This window comes from Hypomesus transpacificus, chromosome 19 (genome assembly GCF_021917145.1).
Source record: "Hypomesus transpacificus isolate Combined female chromosome 19, fHypTra1, whole genome shotgun sequence".
Lineage (NCBI taxonomy): Eukaryota > Metazoa > Chordata > Actinopteri > Osmeriformes > Osmeridae > Hypomesus > Hypomesus transpacificus.
In genome coordinates this window covers 1,997,734-2,015,544 of record NC_061078.1, presented here as the reverse complement: position 1 = coordinate 2,015,544, position 17,811 = coordinate 1,997,734, and the positions used below count along the sequence as shown (strand labels likewise).

General features: G+C 41.6%; 3 protein-coding genes across 5 annotated transcripts; 2 read left to right on the top strand and 1 right to left on the bottom strand.

Moving 5' to 3' along the window:
- Positions 1–446: 446 nt before the first annotated feature.
- On the top strand, positions 447–2,964 carry mibp2 (muscle-specific beta 1 integrin binding protein 2). 2 transcript variants are annotated; one of them, XM_047042589.1, is made up of 8 exons: positions 447–691; positions 1,077–1,167; positions 1,425–1,473; positions 1,672–1,858; positions 1,975–2,046; positions 2,165–2,271; positions 2,434–2,528; positions 2,692–2,964. In XM_047042589.1, the coding sequence occupies exons 1-7, from the start codon at positions 666–668 to the stop codon at positions 2,517–2,519; spliced, it is 618 nt and encodes a 205-aa protein (XP_046898545.1). In that variant the 5' UTR covers positions 447–665; the 3' UTR covers positions 2,520–2,528; positions 2,692–2,964. The 2 variants fall into 2 exon arrangements, with proteins under 2 accessions (XP_046898545.1, XP_046898546.1); XM_047042590.1 differs by lacking the exon at positions 1,425–1,473 and having other exon boundaries at positions 449–691.
- A 4,976-nt stretch (positions 2,965–7,940) lies between these two features.
- On the bottom strand, positions 7,941–10,870 carry bloc1s6 (biogenesis of lysosomal organelles complex-1, subunit 6, pallidin). The gene is made up of 6 exons (XM_047042098.1): positions 10,779–10,870; positions 10,375–10,515; positions 9,927–10,095; positions 9,744–9,831; positions 9,235–9,321; positions 7,941–9,052 (listed from the first exon to the last, which is right to left on the bottom strand). The coding sequence occupies exons 2-6, from the start codon at positions 10,439–10,441 to the stop codon at positions 8,933–8,935; spliced, it is 531 nt and encodes a 176-aa protein (XP_046898054.1). The 5' UTR covers positions 10,442–10,515; positions 10,779–10,870; the 3' UTR covers positions 7,941–8,932.
- Positions 10,871–11,009: 139 nt separating this feature from the next.
- Positions 11,010–16,923, top strand: slc30a4 (solute carrier family 30 member 4). Of its 2 annotated transcripts, none has more exons than XM_047042097.1 (8): positions 11,010–11,094; positions 11,646–12,162; positions 12,496–12,642; positions 13,405–13,558; positions 14,075–14,306; positions 14,547–14,652; positions 14,867–15,001; positions 15,265–16,923. In XM_047042097.1, the coding sequence occupies exons 2-8, from the start codon at positions 11,769–11,771 to the stop codon at positions 15,417–15,419; spliced, it is 1,323 nt and encodes a 440-aa protein (XP_046898053.1). In that variant the 5' UTR covers positions 11,010–11,094; positions 11,646–11,768; the 3' UTR covers positions 15,420–16,923. The 2 variants fall into 2 exon arrangements, with proteins under 2 accessions (XP_046898053.1, XP_046898052.1); XM_047042096.1 differs by having other exon boundaries at positions 11,051–11,288.
- Positions 16,924–17,811: the final 888 nt, after the last annotated feature.

Genomic DNA, 17,811 nt, shown 5'->3' with positions numbered 1-17,811 from the left:
AATTGAGGCATACACAATATATGTTTATTTTATTATTAAAAAGCACAACAAAGACAGGTATGGTCTACATTTGCCATCTGCTTGGTACTGTACGCATTGTCCGAAGAAATGCTTGGAAAAACTATCTGCACGCAATTAACATACTGGTGTTACTTCTGTTACACAAACTGATAACTCCACCATTCCAGTTAATGTGATTGTGAAAGCAGTGGTCAGTGACACTAAGTTAAGATAATAGCATGTGCTGAATTTTGAACAAACCAGAAGAAGGGAATAAACAACAAACGCACTTTGTCATAAAATGTTTTTTTTTCATATGATGAAGTGGGAGGTAAATGCGTGGGCTGGTCGATTTAGCGCTCTCTGATTGGCCGTCTGGATTTGTTTCCGCTAGACTGAAGTGTTTATATAGCCAATCACCTTGTAGCAGGGAGTATGTGTAGAACTGAGCCTTGCCGTCCGGTTCTCTCTTGGTGGAAGACTGCATCCGAGTGACATCGCACAACTTTCACCCAATTCTACAATGGAGGAATCAAGTAGTTGACGTTTCCTGTAACCTTCTCTTTTTAAGCTTTCTTCCGTCTGATCACTGAGTTCTTAAGTGAGCTGACCGGTCCTGGTTTTACGACGTTTCTTGCGAATTTCCGAATTTTCACAGTCCAAACATGAAGTACATTATTGGCATCGGCGGGTGAGTGTAATGAATGGTTAGAGGAGAAAATGTTCGTCCTAGGCCTCGGCCTGGCACGTGGAAGGCGCGTTTTACGTGCTTTTAGATATGTCATCTCGTCAGCATAACCGGGCATTAATTTTCAAGATACATTAATATTGGTGAATATTTTAAACAATGTGTTAGTGTTGTTATGATTTAGCTGTGTACATTGCTTTAGTTTAAACAATGTTGCAATATTTGCCGAAAGACAACCAGTGATAGTGATACAGAAGCGTCCAGGATGTTTTCTTTTAACGTTACATTAGTGTCTTTGTCATAACAAAGAGCTACAATACAAGGACAGTGTGTTAAGTGTACGTCTTACCGCCGTGGTTTTCTCTTACGGACCGTCTTTGTGTCTCAGGGTAACCAATGGAGGGAAGACCACCCTCACGAATAAACTGATCAAGAACTTGCCCAATTGCTGTGTTGTACATCAGGATGACTTCTTCAAGGTGAGTTTCATTGTTGCTATTTCTTTCCAATGAGATAAACACCCTAGAAATGTCTAAAGATTACATTAACCTTAGTTTTGATACAGGTAGAATATCATTTGTTGGGTCACCGACAGAATGATTGTTTTCCACATAGACTGAAGTTAGATTGCTAGTCTGTGGAGTGGAGAAAACAAGGGGAGCCAAGCCCTATCAGAGACTTCCTAAGGGCAGTTTGTAGAATGTACCTGGGTACATCTCATCCATGTATGTTTCAGCCCCAAGATCAGATTGAAGTTGGTGAAGATGGCTTTAAGCAGTATGATGGTAAGCCTGGGTCTTTAAGGAAGGGTTCAATGTGTCAACTGTTAACCAGTGTGTGTGTTTGTGTTTAACATGGGCGCCTTATTTAATGCAATCTGCATGCTTCTTAACTAAGACGCCTGAAGTAGTTTATCTCTCAAAAGTTTCTCACCTGTTTCTCTGTTTATGTGCATCTTCCTCTTTGGTATTTCTCCCTTATAGTCATCACTGCTTTGGACATGGACGCCATGATGAGCACAATCTACGCCTGGCTGGAGAACCCTGGAAAGTTTGAGAGGTCGCATGGAGTCAACAACACCCTGGATACCGAGATTCTTCCAGAGTCCGAGCTTAAGGATGAGGAAACCCACATCCTTATTGTGGAGGGCTTTCTGCTCTACACCTATGGGTGAGGACTCTTGGTATTCACTGTTTGTTTAGTGATGCGTCACTGTTTCTCTCCTTTGCTGAGCGGGTTTCAGCCAGACGTGCTAAACTTCTTTTTTTTTTTAAATCCTCTTCCAGACCTTTGATCGACGTACTGAACCAACGCTATTTTATTTCCATTCCATACGAAGAATGCAAAAAGAGGAGGTGGTGAGTGTGGCATCTTTATTATAAATATTTTTTCCCCCATCTGTATATTAATGCTTTCACACTGCATCTTCCAGCGGCTATCTTCATAGCTGAGTGTTTCTCTGTTGTCATCCGGCAGCTCAAGGAACTACGCAGTGCCAGACCCCCCAGGTCTGTTCGATGGCCATGTTTGGCCCATGTACGTCAAACATAAGAATATCATGGAAGAGTCTGGAGTTGATGTCTGTAAGTGATCTTACAACGACCTTCCCTAAGTGTGTGGTTGTTCTTGTGCATTTTATGATTGGTTATACAACAAAGTGTAGTTTGTGGCAATGTTGAAGTAGAGCATAAACCTTTTAATGTTAGTCTGACAGTTGAGTTGTGTGTGTGCGTACTTCTTTACAGTGCAACTAGATGGAACTAAGTCCAAGGAACAACTGTACAACTTTGTCTTTGGAGACGTCCTGAACGGCATCCAAATGTGTGTCTAATCAACAAAGGTGGGTTTCTTTAAAAAAAAAAATGTGTCACTCCTTTCTGTCTGACCAGTTACATAGTTGTAAGAACGTCTTGGCTTAAATGAATGATTGTTGATACCTCGAGGGCACCTGTATCATTGAACTTGTGCTGAGTGAGGTGCTAATTGGAAGTTGTGTGTTGCAGGTCAACTGATCGGCTTGAAACAAGAGTGTACATCATGCCAGCTGGATGAAGACCACCTTGCCTTAACAGTTTCTACCTGGCAGTTTTTTCTAATTGACTGCTGAGACTTTTGTAGTATAAATTATTCCTCACCTGACAGCATTGTATGCTGGCATGATTTTATATCCAACATATTTATTGCTTTGTTACCAGCAAACACTCAACAGAGTTGACAAAAGTTTTGAAGGTGGTTGCAGCTAGTTGCACACATTAATAAATGCTCTTCCTGCCAAACATTCTCTCCTGTGATCAATGTTGATTTTTTTGCTTTTCAGTTCAGTTGTTCAAATGAAATGTAAAACAACAAGTTGAGGTTTGCCATACCAACTAAATTTTTTCTTGTTGTGAGACTTAGTTTCCACTTCCATCCCACCCATCCACTGACACTTTGGGTATGTGTGCAGGCGTGTAGCAGAGACACTGCATTGTCGTATTCTGCCAGACCAAGGCTAACCTCTAATTATAGTTTTTCTTCTTGTCACTTTTTTACTTTGACCATGCTGGAGAGAGGCGAGTCACCACTAATACGTTACTGGGTCTCCGTAGCAACACTATCTATCCTTCAAGTGACAGTTGGTATTGGTGATAGTAGTGTCAATGACAGACTCAACCCCGTGACCTAGTGACTGCCTGGGAAATTAGTGTTAACTGGATCATGAGTTGCATAACTAACGCATTCAAAGCCATAAATAAGAAGTGCAAAAATATCACCCGACTTTAAAATGCATGCTATATTAGAGTAACTGAATACTGCTAGGAAAGGACTGAATGTGTCATCTTTTTATTGATTAGGTCTCCTAAACTAATGATGGTTTCCCATACATATTCCCATCTTATAAATGAAGACTGGTCACTGAGTGACCAAGTGCCCTGTCTGTTCAGATACTTTATATCAGCTGCCCCAGTCAGCAGGGTCAGACAACTTGCGTCTTCTCACGGAGCAGCATGTTGTTGTCTTACCAGTTACCAGTGATGATGTAACCTGACTGCTGGAATCTGCTTCCAGTTCAGGTTGTGTGCTGCCACACTGCAGTGGATATCATCTGCTCCCTGAGTTAGCTCCCAGGCCAGTCAGGGGTTACCGTGGGGACGATTAGGAGGGAAGGGAGCTGAACACTGTCAACACTGCATTGGGGAAAACTATTATTCAGTCTAGAGAGTGATAAATAAGCCAGATAAAATAAATAATGTGATTTAGTGTTTAAAATACATGTACTTTTTGTTTTTACCTTTGCTTGGATTGTGATTAATTTCTCTGAACAGTAGTTATATTTTAAAAACAGAAATGTTATTCTGTTGACAGCTGAAGATACAAAATATAAGGCCCAGTAGATCCCATCTGACAATTTGGAACTTTCAATTCAAACTATACCCTGTCTAACGGACATAAAGCTTGTGCCATTAGCTCACAAAAGCTCGAGACAAAATGGAACGTCCTGAATGAAGGGCATGAGTCAGACCTATGGAAGGGGTGGGAGAAACAACTTTTTTTTCATTCCTACAAGAACATTATGTAACACGGAAGGAAAGGAGGTGGGACTTGGCTGAGGCGGGACATGATTTTAGCACCTGGTCGACATAGGAAATTTACAGAATACAAGTGTGTTGTCTCCATGTCATAAGGCATGTCGCCATGTGCATTTGTCAATCCAAATGATATCTGTATCCATATATGAAATGTTTTAAAGGATATCAAATATATTCAATGTCCACATTGTATTGAGTGTAAGCCAACAGACAGCAGCTCAAGACAACACCTGGGTCCATGTGTTATTTAAGCCTACAAAGCAGCTTCTGTGGATCCACTGCATGCTGCCAGTTGGAGCAGTTTCTCTGTCGATTAGATAAGCATTAGTGTCTCTCCTCACAACAGACACCAAGTGTCTCTCTCTCTATTTCTCTCTCACACACACACACACACACACTGCCTGACTGCTGGCCTCTTACACATATTGGACAGTGTGCCCTGCAGTTTTACTACCTGAAACGGTCAGTCAAAGAGCTATTAAAAACTCGCTGTACACAGCCTGTTGTCTAACTGAACGGGCCACGATTCTAATGACTCTCCTGCACACTAGCTTTAGTGAGATTTGTCCTCAGCTCACAGGCTGAGCCCCATCAGTAAGTTGAAATGTGTGTGTGTGTTTGTGTGTGTGCAAGTGTGTGTGCAAGTGTGAGTATGAGTATGAGTATGAGTGAGCGCTGGATATCCTATCCATGCTGGGAATTTCCAACAACCTATTTTAGTTGCTCTTTGGACAAGCATGATGACATTTTACAGATTGTCCCTTGAAGATGAGAATGTACATGTTACTTTTATATGAAGAAATTATTTTATGCTGTTAAAACATGACAGTACTTTATGTTATTTATTTTTAATAACATGATGTAAAATGTTGCTATTATAATGCTATTATATTAAATATGTTGCTTTGTCAAACTCAAAACAATATGTTCACTTAATTCTTGGTTTCATTATTTTAATTAACTTGACACTGACATCTGAATTACCTGGAATGTCGTTGACATGCTAATTGGGCTGATTGTCAAGTCTGCACCCCTACACAACAAAATGGGCGCTACACTTCCCACGCCACTAACTACCACTGAAGTTGTTGAAAAACTTTTCTGCTAGTTCACAATGTTCAATATCTATGTTCCGAAGAACTAAACATGAATGTGTGAGATAAGCAGTTATGTAACTTTACGCGCCAGCGAGCTCTCCTCTAACAGGTCTGGATCTGCACTCAAGGTCTTGGCTTCCTGCCCAACACTGGCCTCTACAGGGCGGGCTCTGCCTGCTTGCCTGCCCCAGGATCAGACACTTCTGGTCAATGCACTCCAGACACAGACACTAAATGCACACACAGAGCAGTGAAGTGATGGATGGTTTTGTCTTCAGAACTCTGGACCGGTTTTTAGGGTCTGGAGTTATCTAGACCACACTAACCATCATGAGGCATGCTATACCGGATCCGACTGGATCTGGGTGTGTTAGTGTGAATGTGTACGCATGTACAGTATATTTGTGCACGCATGCGCGTGTGTGTGTTTATCTGTGTTTGGGTGCGGATTTCTACATCTCTCACCACCTCTGTCTCTCCCTCTATCCCTCTCTCTCCTTCTCTATCCCTCTCTCACCTCATCTGTCTGCCCTGAGAGCATGATAATCAGCACTCTCTCTGCTGTGGTTCCCTTAGATAGAGGACATAAACAAAACCATAAATCTTCATTCATTTTGTTGAACTCCTATACAGTTAACATTTAGATGGCTGTGCAATCTAATTGGCACAGCCATCTACCCAATTCAGACACCACACACACACACACGTGAAGGCAAATGCTTGCTTGCATCTATTTCAATACTGAGGTAACAGAGGATCTGAGGACAACAGACAGCATTTCTCCTGGGGATACTACATGACTGTAACTCCCACAGCTTTTCATGGCAAGGAATCGAACCGGCAACCTTCTGATTAATAGCCCGATTCCCTAAACGCTCAGCCATCTTCTCCTCCTTTTAGCCAAAATAGGGCAATAACAAGGGCAGGGCACACTGGTTTAATCAAATCATCCTTTTCACTCCACCACAACTACCCCGTGCTTCAAAGCATCTTTACATGCGTAGGACTTGTTTCTATATTTACTGATTTACTGCAGCCTGAAAGGAGCCCACGGAAACCAGCCTTCTATAAAATCTTTTGTTTCTAATATAATTTCTTGTTGTTTTGAAAATGCAACTCTTTCTGGCAGTGAGGTACAGAGTGTTAAACTAGCGCCTAGGGGCAGTAATAAAGTCTTCCACCTTTTATGGTTCACCAAGACTGTCTGTGTTTACACTCACAGATGTAATAGGCAGGGGTAGAAATTATACAGTAAGGGGAACAACAAGACAACATTGTTTATCTTCAAACTGGCCACAGGGACATACATCTGGAGTTAGGACCTTACCTTCTCTCTTAGTCAAAAGATGCCAATTGCTGGGACACTACATTTCTGTGACGTTCTGTTCCCAGAGTTCAAGGTTGGGTTGCACACTTGGGTTATTTTGTTTTAAACCATATTTTCGACCATCTGTTGAGTCACAGAAACATAAATACCCATGTTCCTTGAGCTCGTCTTCCCTCAGCAGCATCCAAAGTTATATAACAACCAACTGGTTGGAAAACTAACCTCATTCAAACCCACTACGGATACAGATCCACTAATCCAATCCTTCATATGGCCAATGATGTGCATGGAATATTACCAACCATATGGCAAAGTCTGAGGGAAATAATAACATGATGCAGCAATGAGGAGTGTGGGATAGGGAACCATATCCTGTTATGGTGGACCATGGAGAAGTCTAGTGTTGTTTCTCCCTGAGCGGACAGGCCACAGCCTCCCACTCCTCACCATCTGAAACACTGTTTACTTAGACGGGAAGGCTGCCTGCTACGACACCAGCTGCTGCCGCATGTCTGTGGAGTCGGTTGTGGCTTCGGCAAGGAGGGGTTTGTTTTTGTCCCCGACGGCCAAGTTTCTAAAAGCAGAGGCAAGTCTCGACCAGAGCCGGGGCCTGAGAGGAGAAGGGTCCAGCCTCGGAAACCACTTCTGCCTCTGGGTCGTCTGGCCCCTCACGAACACCCACTCAGTTATCCTTTGGATCCTCAGCGCCTTGCCCAATCAAGAACACATACCCCCTCTCCTGGACAGTATGGAATATTCAGCCTCACCAGGCCCCTGATTAATCGTGTCATAAAAAAAACAGCAAAAAAAGCTTGACCAAACTGTTTAAACATATAAGACAAAAAACACCAGACTTGTCTGGTTTTGATTGTGTAAGGCTCTGGGTCTGGGCCTCTCAGTGGTACACACACTGTGGTGGCTGCTGGAAATAGCAGTGGGAAGGGGGCGGAGAACACTGTGTTGACTTGGGATGCGTTTCCTGCCGTAGTAGTAAGAGTAAAATTAGAGTTTTATGTAAAGTCACGTAGGAGGTGGAGCAGACAGTCTTAAGGTGGTGAGGAATTTCACTTACTTTTTGTCAACAAGCTCTCTTGTTTGACGAGTTGATGTGACCCATAAAACTGTGTTGACATGTTTATTATAATGACCATAAAGGATAAATCCCTCTAAATAAATATGCAAATAGTAGTCCAGAAATTATTTCTCAGAGTACACATTCATGTATTAAAAATTGAATTTGTCATAATAAGCAGGTAGATACTGAGGTTGCCAACAGCAGGTGGCCTATTAAATGTCGGCAGAAACACATTTACAATGCTTTAAACAGCTTTTAGCCTACATTTTTTCTTTTTTCTGAGATGTCCGCCATGACCCTGCCTCAATGTTCCAGTGTGAAAGACCATGTTACAGAAATGTCATGTTTATGTGCACTGGTAACTCCATATCAGTGAGGTTATGATGTTTATAGAATGTATTTGCCAGAGCAGAAACAAAATTTAGAAGAGCTAGTATGATTCTCTCCTGACATCTAGTGGACAATATTCAGAGAACGACTACGTTATTCACAGGTCAAAGGGGAATAGAGTAAACGCATGGGCTTCAACACAAGTACAAAGAAATGTTTGCGATTTATTTAAACGTCTATAATCTCACAGCTTTTCTGTATCTTTTCAATAGAAAGATACAAAAGCGGCAGTGGTCGATTCACACGGGTTCTCTAAAGTTAGTTGTCGTTTTCAAAAAAAGAGATCTAATAGGAAGATACAGACCTACATGTGATCGGAATGAACAAAACATGTCAATCCTAGTCCTTACGACATTAAAATCTTTGGTACTTCTCAAATAGTTCTCAATAACCTATTGACAATTACCAGATACACAAGGGCAATATAACCTTGACAGCCCAAGCACATGACTGTTAAAGACCAAATCATTAAGACAGTTTGACATGAAAAGCACTCTGCTGGTCTACAATACTGCACAAAATTCCAGACTTAATAAAAAAAATGGACACCATATAACTCTGACTACAACTATGCCAACACTGATGCACTTTCTGAACACATTCCATACTTTATAGACAGCAATGTTCTCTTCGGCGTTGCCAAGTAGGTCTCAATGGAGTATTGTGACCTAGTGGTCATCAGAGGTCAGTGTTAAATGTGAACCGCCTGAAGTTGCAGTCTATTTATTTGGTCTATAGGGCTCTTAGCAATTACAAACTAGATCCAGTTATTTGTTAGTAGTACTGCTACAATCTTTTAGCAGGCTTTGCGATGAGTTGTCTTTCTCTCTCAAGTTCCTTTTCTCGTTGTTGCTCTTTCTCCAATGCCTCCTTCTGTCTCTGCTGCTGCAGCTTTAGTGCCCTCTTCTGTTCACAGAGAGGAATCACACAAAATTCATACAAAATCTCAGCTCAATGGTGTCCAAATGTTCTGCTTGAGAAAAGATTGTCCAAATTGTGTCTTAATACGAGCTAAAACATCTTTACACCATACTGCACTGTTCAGAAATTCCTAACTGGTTATGACGTTTGGGTTGTTTTGTACTCACCTTTAATTTTGTTGTCTTCTCGTGGAGCATAATCATCTCTTTCCGGATGTTTATCAGCTTACCGTGGTAAATCTTTGCCTCTGTAAACTGAAATAGACATTCCACAGTGATGTATCAAGTGAGGTGTTTCTTGTGCCCCCAGCAGTCTGTTTTAGACGTGCCCAAACAACATTAACATGCTGGTAAGGAGATACTATCCCACTAAAAACAAAAGGGACAGGACATTAAGGTAAAATACTGAGATGATGAGCTCTGATGCTACAGGTGGAGACAAACTCAGACACCAAAAGCAAACCTACTGTATGTACTGTTCATACCCTCAAAGCCATCATCACTTACCAAGGACAAAATGAGTATTTAGATGCATCACTCACATCTAACAATGTGATGGCAACCCATGTAACTCTATAAGTATTATATGATTATATATTATATGAAATCACAATGTACTGGTATTCTTTAAAACCCAAGTATTCAAATCTATTTTTTTCACCAGCATAAAGGCTTACCAGTGAATTCAGATCCAGCAGACCATTGCACTCTCTGAACTTGGTTACTTCCTGGTCCAGTGTTTCAAGTAAGATGACTTGGTTTTGCCTGGTCAAAAAAAAAGAAGTTTGTTGAAACAAGTATTAAAACCAAAAGGCTTTAGCAATCAGAGACCAAACGTAATCTGTCAAGGGAATACTAACGTGAGTTCTTGAAGAGTTTGTTTAGAGTTTTGTAAATCCGGCAGGTAGTGGGAGAGAAGTCCTTCTGTGAGGTTTTCTATCGCTTGCCTGTCCACCAACACAGCCTCCTCTTCAGGTACAGGCAATGAGTTTACAGGTGGCAGAGATTCTTGAGACATCAAACTGTGATCTATGGAGGAAAAGAGTTGAACACGGCTTTGAGTACACAAATTCCAGTTCCATCAAGCTAAACATCAGCACTATAAGACCACAAAGGAGAGTCATCTTAAGCCATATTGTTCTTCTTTTATTTTACATAGAAGAGTTGGCGGTAAGTGTAATTGGTCTTAACCAGAAACGAATCTGGCTGAGCATACAGTTGTCCCATAGAGGTATACACACAGTTCTTGAAAGTGCCGATGGCGATGCTAGTAATACGGTTTACTTTAATGCGGTAAATTCATAATACCTATGTTTTGAGGAAGATTATTTTGAGAAGAGGAACCTTCCTCGGCTTCCCTTCTCTCTGCCTCCATGTATGACTCCACTTTCTTTAACCGACGAGAATAGGAGCAAGGGATCTCACAAGACTCCACTATCAGCAAGTCATCTGCAACCAGAAAACCAAACTTAGTGGGTATAGGGATGAATAAGAATTGCTGCAACGAGCAAGAATAAGTTTCGTACAATCTGGTGCGAGTAGGGTACACATTGCCTAGCACACAGTCATTCGTTAGCAAATGGCTAGCTGTAGTTAAGTCCAGCTATGACATATTTCGATGCTGATCAACCCCATGTGAGGTAGAACAAGCGTGTATAAATTGCGACCGTGTAATGTTACTGTAAAATGACTGATTACCAGATTGCATTTACCTTTTGACTATGACAGTCCATCAAGAATTGTTGGAGCGTCTGGACATCATGTGACTCTTTCTGGCACTCACTCAATCATGTGAATGTATATATCTCCGGCACTAGCTGTAGTACCCCAGTATCCCACACGCCCTGAATCAGGCTTTTGCGGTGACTAAACACTTAAATAAATAAAATAATGTATTTTAGATTTGGGGAGCTATAATATTTGATAAGGTCGCTGCTAGTCCGTCTATCAAAAGATAGCAATGTACGCAACAACTACAGTGGCGGTTCTGTGATGCCGATGCAACCAAACTTGCTACCAGCTCTCAAGGTAGGTAGCTCTAGCTGTCATGTCAAACCAGCTAGAGCTAGCTGTTGTGGTTAAGACAATGTTATTACTTCCTGTAAGAGGAAAATAGCTGGCTGGTCTCGCAAACTAGTTACACAGTAGGCTACACTGTGTTTTGAAAATATGCTAGGTAGCTAGGTTAATAACGGACTGTCTGGACTGGGTGGACACTATTGGTAAGTATCTAAGCTAAAGCTAATTTTAGGTCGTACAAAATAGTTAGACAGAAGGTAGCAAAAGGTCGCCAAAAACTAGGTAGCTTGTTACACCCTGCCTTGTAATTTCTGTTCTCAGAGTCTGCTAGGAGTGACTCATTGAGTGCTACGAAAATCATTGGGACGACTCAACTAGACTAGTTTAGAACAGCGTTGATGTATGACTAGATACTAGTTAGTAGCAGGGCAATCCACCTGGCTACGCTAGTCTACGTACTGTACTTCGTTTGTAAAGTTATTTGGACAGTCAAGACTAGCTACTATTATTTGCCGTTTATTCGATCTCTCACAAATAATTATTTCTGCTTATATCTACAGGTGTCTGAAGAGGACTGCGTTTACTGACAGCACGATGTCCTCTTGCCTGATGCGATGTATATGACGTCCACATGCTAACATCAAATTCAGGTTTAGTTAGCTATACTCCTCCCAGAATTAATAATGTCAGGTGCGAGGATAATGACCAAGTTGCGGTCAGCCTTCAAGAAGGAGCGTGACGATTGGGACCTGAGTGACACGGCACCCTTCGACTTTTCCGACGAGCTGGTAGACGACGAAATCCCCAAATTCAACAAGCTGAAAGTGGTTGTTTCGGGGGACATGGAGGATTATTCCGCCGGAGCCTCGTCCAATGGAGTAGTTGTCAACACGCTGGTGGCAGACGATGACGACTCCTTGCTGGGTTCTTCTTCAAGTCTTGGTAGTCCTGGGCTCAACATGGACCCATGTGAGAGTTGCATCAAGAAGAAAGAACAGATCAAAAGGAGGAGAGTGATGAAGAAACTGGGCTGCGCTGCTCTGCTGTATTTCCTTTTCATGATAGGGGAACTCATAGGTAAGAAGGGGAAATGCAGGCCATGATATCACCACCTAGGTCTGGCTCAGTGATTTATAGCTCAGGTCATTGAGAGTCTAAAATGTGAACACTAAGCTTGTTAATAATATCTTTAGTCACCCGAAACATTACAGAAATTGTACTGTCTTATCTGCACATGCTGTAGTATGCTCTCGTGAATTTGATATATTCCACCATGTGTCATACTGTCCACATCTTGCCCTATGTAGCCTATCTCAAACTTTATGCTCACATGAAAAGTTCAGATTTGTAGGCTCTATGATGCTTTTTCAAGGTTCCAGAATTTTAACAACTAATTGTATTTGTCTGTAGGTGGGTATTTTGCTAACAGCTTAGCCATAATGACTGATGCCCTGCACATGCTTACGGACCTGGTGGGCATTGTTGTGTCTTTGCTGGCCCTGTGGCTCTCTGCAAAACCTCCCACCAAGACGTACACCTTCGGACTGCATCGGCTGGGTAGGCCGGCCTTTTGTTCCTTACCAACACTCTGTCCCTCTCCTCTTTCACTCATTTACATTTGACATTTTATTCATTTAGCAGACGCCTTTAATCCGAAGCGACATACAAATGGTGCATAAACAAAAGCACAGCAGAAGTCCTGCTTTCACCTCCGGACCTGGAGTTGTCGCAGGCAGATGTATTATTATCTATCTAGAGGATGTGTCCAATCAGCAGGCAGTGTTCTTACATGTAACTGTAGCGGACAGTATCAAATTACTGCAATGTTTTATAGCTGACTTGGGAGAAAATTGGGTTTCGTATTACGACCACCTGTAGAATTGATATGGTATACCCAACAGCACTAGATCCAGATGTCCAGTAAATGTTTTTATTCAATGTAATTTGGTATATTTAAGCAATAAGGTACAAGAGGCAGTCCTTTATCGTCAATAAAGTACGTGTTCCAGGGTGTTGTTAGGCCCGACGCTGAGCGTACTTAATGTAAACAGGCGTACAGTACTTTATCGCTCAATAAAGCACACCCCGGAACTACCTCTCAACCAATCAGAATGCTTGATTTAATCTACCCGTAGTATAATTACTTGTAATGGAAAAGGTGTTAGATCTTTTGATGTTCACAACGGATGCTAAAAGTGTTTATCTCTTTTTGATAAGATATGGTTTGAAAAACAAGCTGCTCGGTGGAGGCGTGTGGGTTTAGTACACTATTAGCCGCAGAGTTTTGACATGTTGCCGTTTCCCATGTCCTCATCACAGAGGTGGTGTCTGCCGGCATCAGTGTGCTGCTCATCTACATCCTGACGGGAGTGTTACTGAACGAGGCGGTGCAGAGAACTGTACACCAAGACTTCTCCATAAACGGAGACGTCATGCTCATCACTGCAGCCGTAGGAGTGGCTGTCAACCTGATGTGAGTGAAACTCGCCAACGCAGGCAAATGCAAAGGCGTGTTTGTTTCAAAAGGTTCAAAATGTTGTAAATATGTAACCATTCAGTTCAAAGTTATTTTATTGTCCATCAAGTGACTTGGTGAGTTAGCTTGGCCTCCCTCTGCAAGTTAATCATAGTACAGGTGAGGTGAATTGACAGAATCTGTTACAACCCAAGTTGTACTACAACCTAATTCTTCATAACAAATGGGAACAAAACTTCACACAACAATAACAACCCATACGGCTGTGCTAACCGTCAAGTAAAATCACAAGTTGTGTAACTGTCAGATGGCTAACTGGTTAGGGAATCGGGCTATTAATCAGAAGGTTGCTGGTCCGATTCCTGGCCGTGTCAAATGACGTTGTGTCCTTGGGCAAGGCAGTTCACCCTACTTTCTGTGGGGGAATGTCCCTGTACTTACTGTAAGTCGCTCTGGATAAGAGCGTCTGCTAAATGGCTAAATGTAACTGTGTGTTCATGTTCTCTACTGTAGAATGGGCTTTTTGCTGAATCAGAACGGCCACCTCCACTCCCACGGGCACGGGCACGGGCATGGACATGGACACTCCCATGGTCCCCCCTCTTCCTCCGGCCCCCAGTCCTCAGGCCAAGGTCAGCAGAGGAGCCATGGGAGCCTGGCTGTCCGGGCTGCCTTCATCCACGCCCTTGGAGACCTGGTACAGAGTGTAGGGGTACTCATAGCAGCCTACATTGTCCGCTTCAAGGTAGACTACATTTTTTCACAAGAATATCATTGTTTACGTTGTGATCTCATGTCATGATTGGAGCCTGTGTCTTCTACATTATAAATGACCAGAACACAACACATAGTCATTTGCAACAAATAGTCCTCCCTGAGCACATATGTGGATGAGAAAAGCTGTTCCTACTCATGTCACTGAGATGAAGACAGTCTCCCGTCAGGAGCAGTGATACCATTGAGTTTGATATGTTTGACCCCTCAGCCAGAGTACAAACTGGCGGACCCTATCTGTACCTATGTGTTCTCCGTCCTGGTGCTTTTTACCACCTTCCGTATTATACGAGACACAGGAGTCATCATACTGGAAGGTACGTATCACATGATACAGCACAGTAGTTAATAGTCATGATTTCCCTTCTGTCACGGCTGAACCCGTTTGACTTGTGGCCGCCTCTTCTGGTCCTGAATGTTGCATCAGTTGATCCCGTATCTCTGAATCAGTCCGTGTCGAAATAGATGTGTGTTGCTGTGCTGTAAGTATATGACATCTGAAGGAGGTGTCTGTTTTTCTGCCATGCTTAGGAGCCCCCAGGCATTTGGACATTCAGCGAATCAAAGAAGACCTTTTGAAGATTGAAGACGTCCAATCAGTGGATGAGCTGAACGTGTGGGCGCTGACTTCAGATAAGATCGTTGCGCTGGTACACCTACAGCTCTGTGAGTTAGCCTGACTTTAGACAAACTCCTCCTACTTACCAGCAGACATGCAGTTGGAGCGGCACGCATCTTGCATCAGTTACGTGGCAACATGTTTGTAGCCATTGATGCAGTGTTTATAGTTTCACTTGAAGTTGTTTCACTTGCATATTTTCAGAGACACTTTGAAAAGCCTAGCCTAGCCTTTCGGCGAAAATTCAGCTTAACATTGTATGATGATTCATATCGAACGTTTCCAAAACCATGTGTTTGTGTGTTGATAGTGCCCTCTAGTGCCAGTGCGTGGGAGGACGTCCAGGCCAAGTCTCGCCACCTGTTGCTCCACACCTACGGTCTGGCCAGGTGCACCGTGCAGGTCCAGACATACAGACAGAGGCCCGTAAACACCTGTGGACACTGCCAGCTGCCCAGCACCTGAGGCCTGACACACAGGCCTCGCCTCACATACCTGCTTCCAGGTGAACGAGTCCAAGACAGGCACAACAGCATTCAATGCAACCAGTTCATCACAGGTCAGTGTTGCAGGATATGCAAGTAGACTGACACTTAGGTTTGTGCCAAAGGACAGTAAACTGAACTGACGGTCAGCGGATGCAAATGTCTTACTTAAGGGTGGCTACTTCCTCCAGAGACTTTAACCTATGCCTGCGAAGCTCAAGCTTAATCTTTAATCACCATTAAAGCCTATGTTTAACTTTGTTCCTCTTTTTGTATTCATTTATTCAGTTGTTAGTGTTGTACTAAGCAAATGATTGTCAGATGTAATTTTATTGTTTCTCTTCCTCTTCAAACAAACTGTATTTCTTTTTAATTTTTGCTATTGAAATGCACAGGTGCCTCTGTCATGATATCATGTCATATGGTCTACAATGCATCCTGGGGCTTGTACCATACAACGAGATTACTGAATAAACCGGGCTTATGTCAGGGAAAGTAACTAACATAAGCCTGGCTTATTCGGTAAACACGTTTTATAGAACAGGCCCCAGGATGCATTGTAGACCATATGACATGATATCACACATTTCCATTGACTTGGATGCAGCAAGTAGTATACTCTTGTTTGACTCGTTCTTGTTATGTATCCGATTCCTATCATATCCACATGCTTTTGTTGATGTGTCTGAAAAGGGCTGACACTCATTCTAAGCTTTGCATGCACCAATTTTAGAGAGGGGAGTCTTTTTTTGCCTCAGTAACCACATTAAAACAAAATTAATGTACATGTTTATTTACCAGCAGCTCAGTATGATTGAAAACCAGGAGACAATCAAAATTTGGCAGTATTTGATTTGTGTTTGACACAAAAGTTAAAGAGGATCATGCCTGGTCCTAATCTGTGCATAGGAGATGACATGAGTACGTTCTTTGAATGTCTCGTTTTAACGTAATCTCTTTTCAGCAGACAAGTGAAAAGATGTTGTCACCATGTCAGAGATGTAGTATTTTCCAAAGCAACTGTACTGAATTGAAAGGTGTAGAATGTGCCAAGTCATGTTATGGCCTACAAAAGGCTTGTTTGGTTTCTTAAAGGATCAACAACCTTGCCTGAGATCATTGATATCAAGAGGAATTTAATACTGAATTTGAGGAGAAACTTTTGAGAGAAACTATTTTCCATATGTTTCCCTTACTAGAGTAAAATCAGCTCATGCCTTTTTTGTGTTATTTAGTGATTTGCACATTCCTCCAACTTGAAACTTTTATTTTGCAGTATTTTTACAATACTAAAATGACAGTTTAATATTCTGTATCTATTTTGAACTAACATCAGATAATAAGGCACTAAACTGCCTATTGTCATGCTTCATTTTACTAACGGCACGAATATCACAGTCTCTCAACTGGAATACTGATTGACACCAAGATGTGAATGAATAAACTGTTGTTACATGCAGAATAAACCCTTTTGAACACTCAAATTGATTGGCCATTTTTGCTCATGTTTTTGTGTTATCCAGACACACCAATGGGTGGTGTTGCTGTCAGCAGAGTTTAATGTCTGGGCATTGCCAATTTACAACCTGGTCAAGTTATTACAATAAGTACAAGTACTTACAAGTACTTAGTAGATTTTTCTGGTGTCAGTACCTGACAATTGTTCTTACAACTTTACATTCACTCCCTAAATTTTTACACAAATATCTGTGCTTTCTACTTAAATGTTAAGGCTCATTGCATTAGTTTGAATCTGTATTCGGTGGCATCAATATCATTTATTGTTATTGCGCATATTTCAAAAAAGAAATCCCCCCCCCCAAAAAAAATTTAAGGTTGAAAAAAAATGTTGAATGGTTGAACAAATATTTTCGAAAAAGAAAAGTTTTGAAATGGTTGAAAAAATGTAGACAAAGTTTCAAAAGGTTTACAATATATTTCGAAAAATAACATTAAAATGTTGAAAACATAAAGTTAGTTTTCAAATGGTTCAAAACATATTTTGGAGGAAATAAAGTTTCCAAAAAAGATTTGCATCATTGATATTTTGAGTCATCACTATTTATGTCAAATAACGGATTGTTATGATGACAAAGTGTGAGGCTGTTATTTTGCTTTTCAAAACTTCTCTTACACACAGGTCCTACTCTTCCTTCCTGCCTTTATATAGATGCTATAATAATAATAATAATATAGATATGTATCACAATTACATACCACCATTTTTCTCTGTCTTTGTCACTGCTCCTTGGTAATGTAAACCATGTAATCAATCACTTCATCACATATTGTTATGTTAATGTTGATGACACACTAGTAGTTCTATTCTCATTATGGCAACTGTGACCTGGAGCGTGAAGAATTTGCTTAGC

Coding starts and splice junctions, on each gene's coding strand:
- mibp2 (XM_047042589.1), top strand. CDS start 666: ATGAAGTACATTATTGGCATCGGCGG. Junction 692..1,076: donor TACATTATTGGCATCGGCGG/GTGAGTGTAATG, acceptor TTTGTGTCTCAG/GGTAACCAATGGAGGGAAGA. Junction 1,859..1,974: donor TTTCTGCTCTACACCTATGG/GTGAGGACTCTT, acceptor ATCCTCTTCCAG/ACCTTTGATCGACGTACTGA.
- bloc1s6 (XM_047042098.1), bottom strand. CDS start 10,441: ATGGAGGCAGAGAGAAGGGAAGCCGAGGAAGGTTCCTCTTCTCAAAAT. Junction 10,096..10,374: donor TAATCTTCCTCAAAACATAG/GTATTATGAATT, acceptor TTTCCTCCATAG/ATCACAGTTTGATGTCTCAA. Junction 9,053..9,234: donor AGAAGACAACAAAATTAAAG/GTGAGTACAAAA, acceptor CTCTGTGAACAG/AAGAGGGCACTAAAGCTGCA.
- slc30a4 (XM_047042097.1), top strand. CDS start 11,769: ATGTCAGGTGCGAGGATAATGACCAAGTTGCGGTCAGCCTTCAAGAAG. Junction 13,559..14,074: donor GGAGTGGCTGTCAACCTGAT/GTGAGTGAAACT, acceptor TCTCTACTGTAG/AATGGGCTTTTTGCTGAATC. Junction 15,002..15,264: donor GCTGGTACACCTACAGCTCT/GTGAGTTAGCCT, acceptor GTGTGTTGATAG/TGCCCTCTAGTGCCAGTGCG.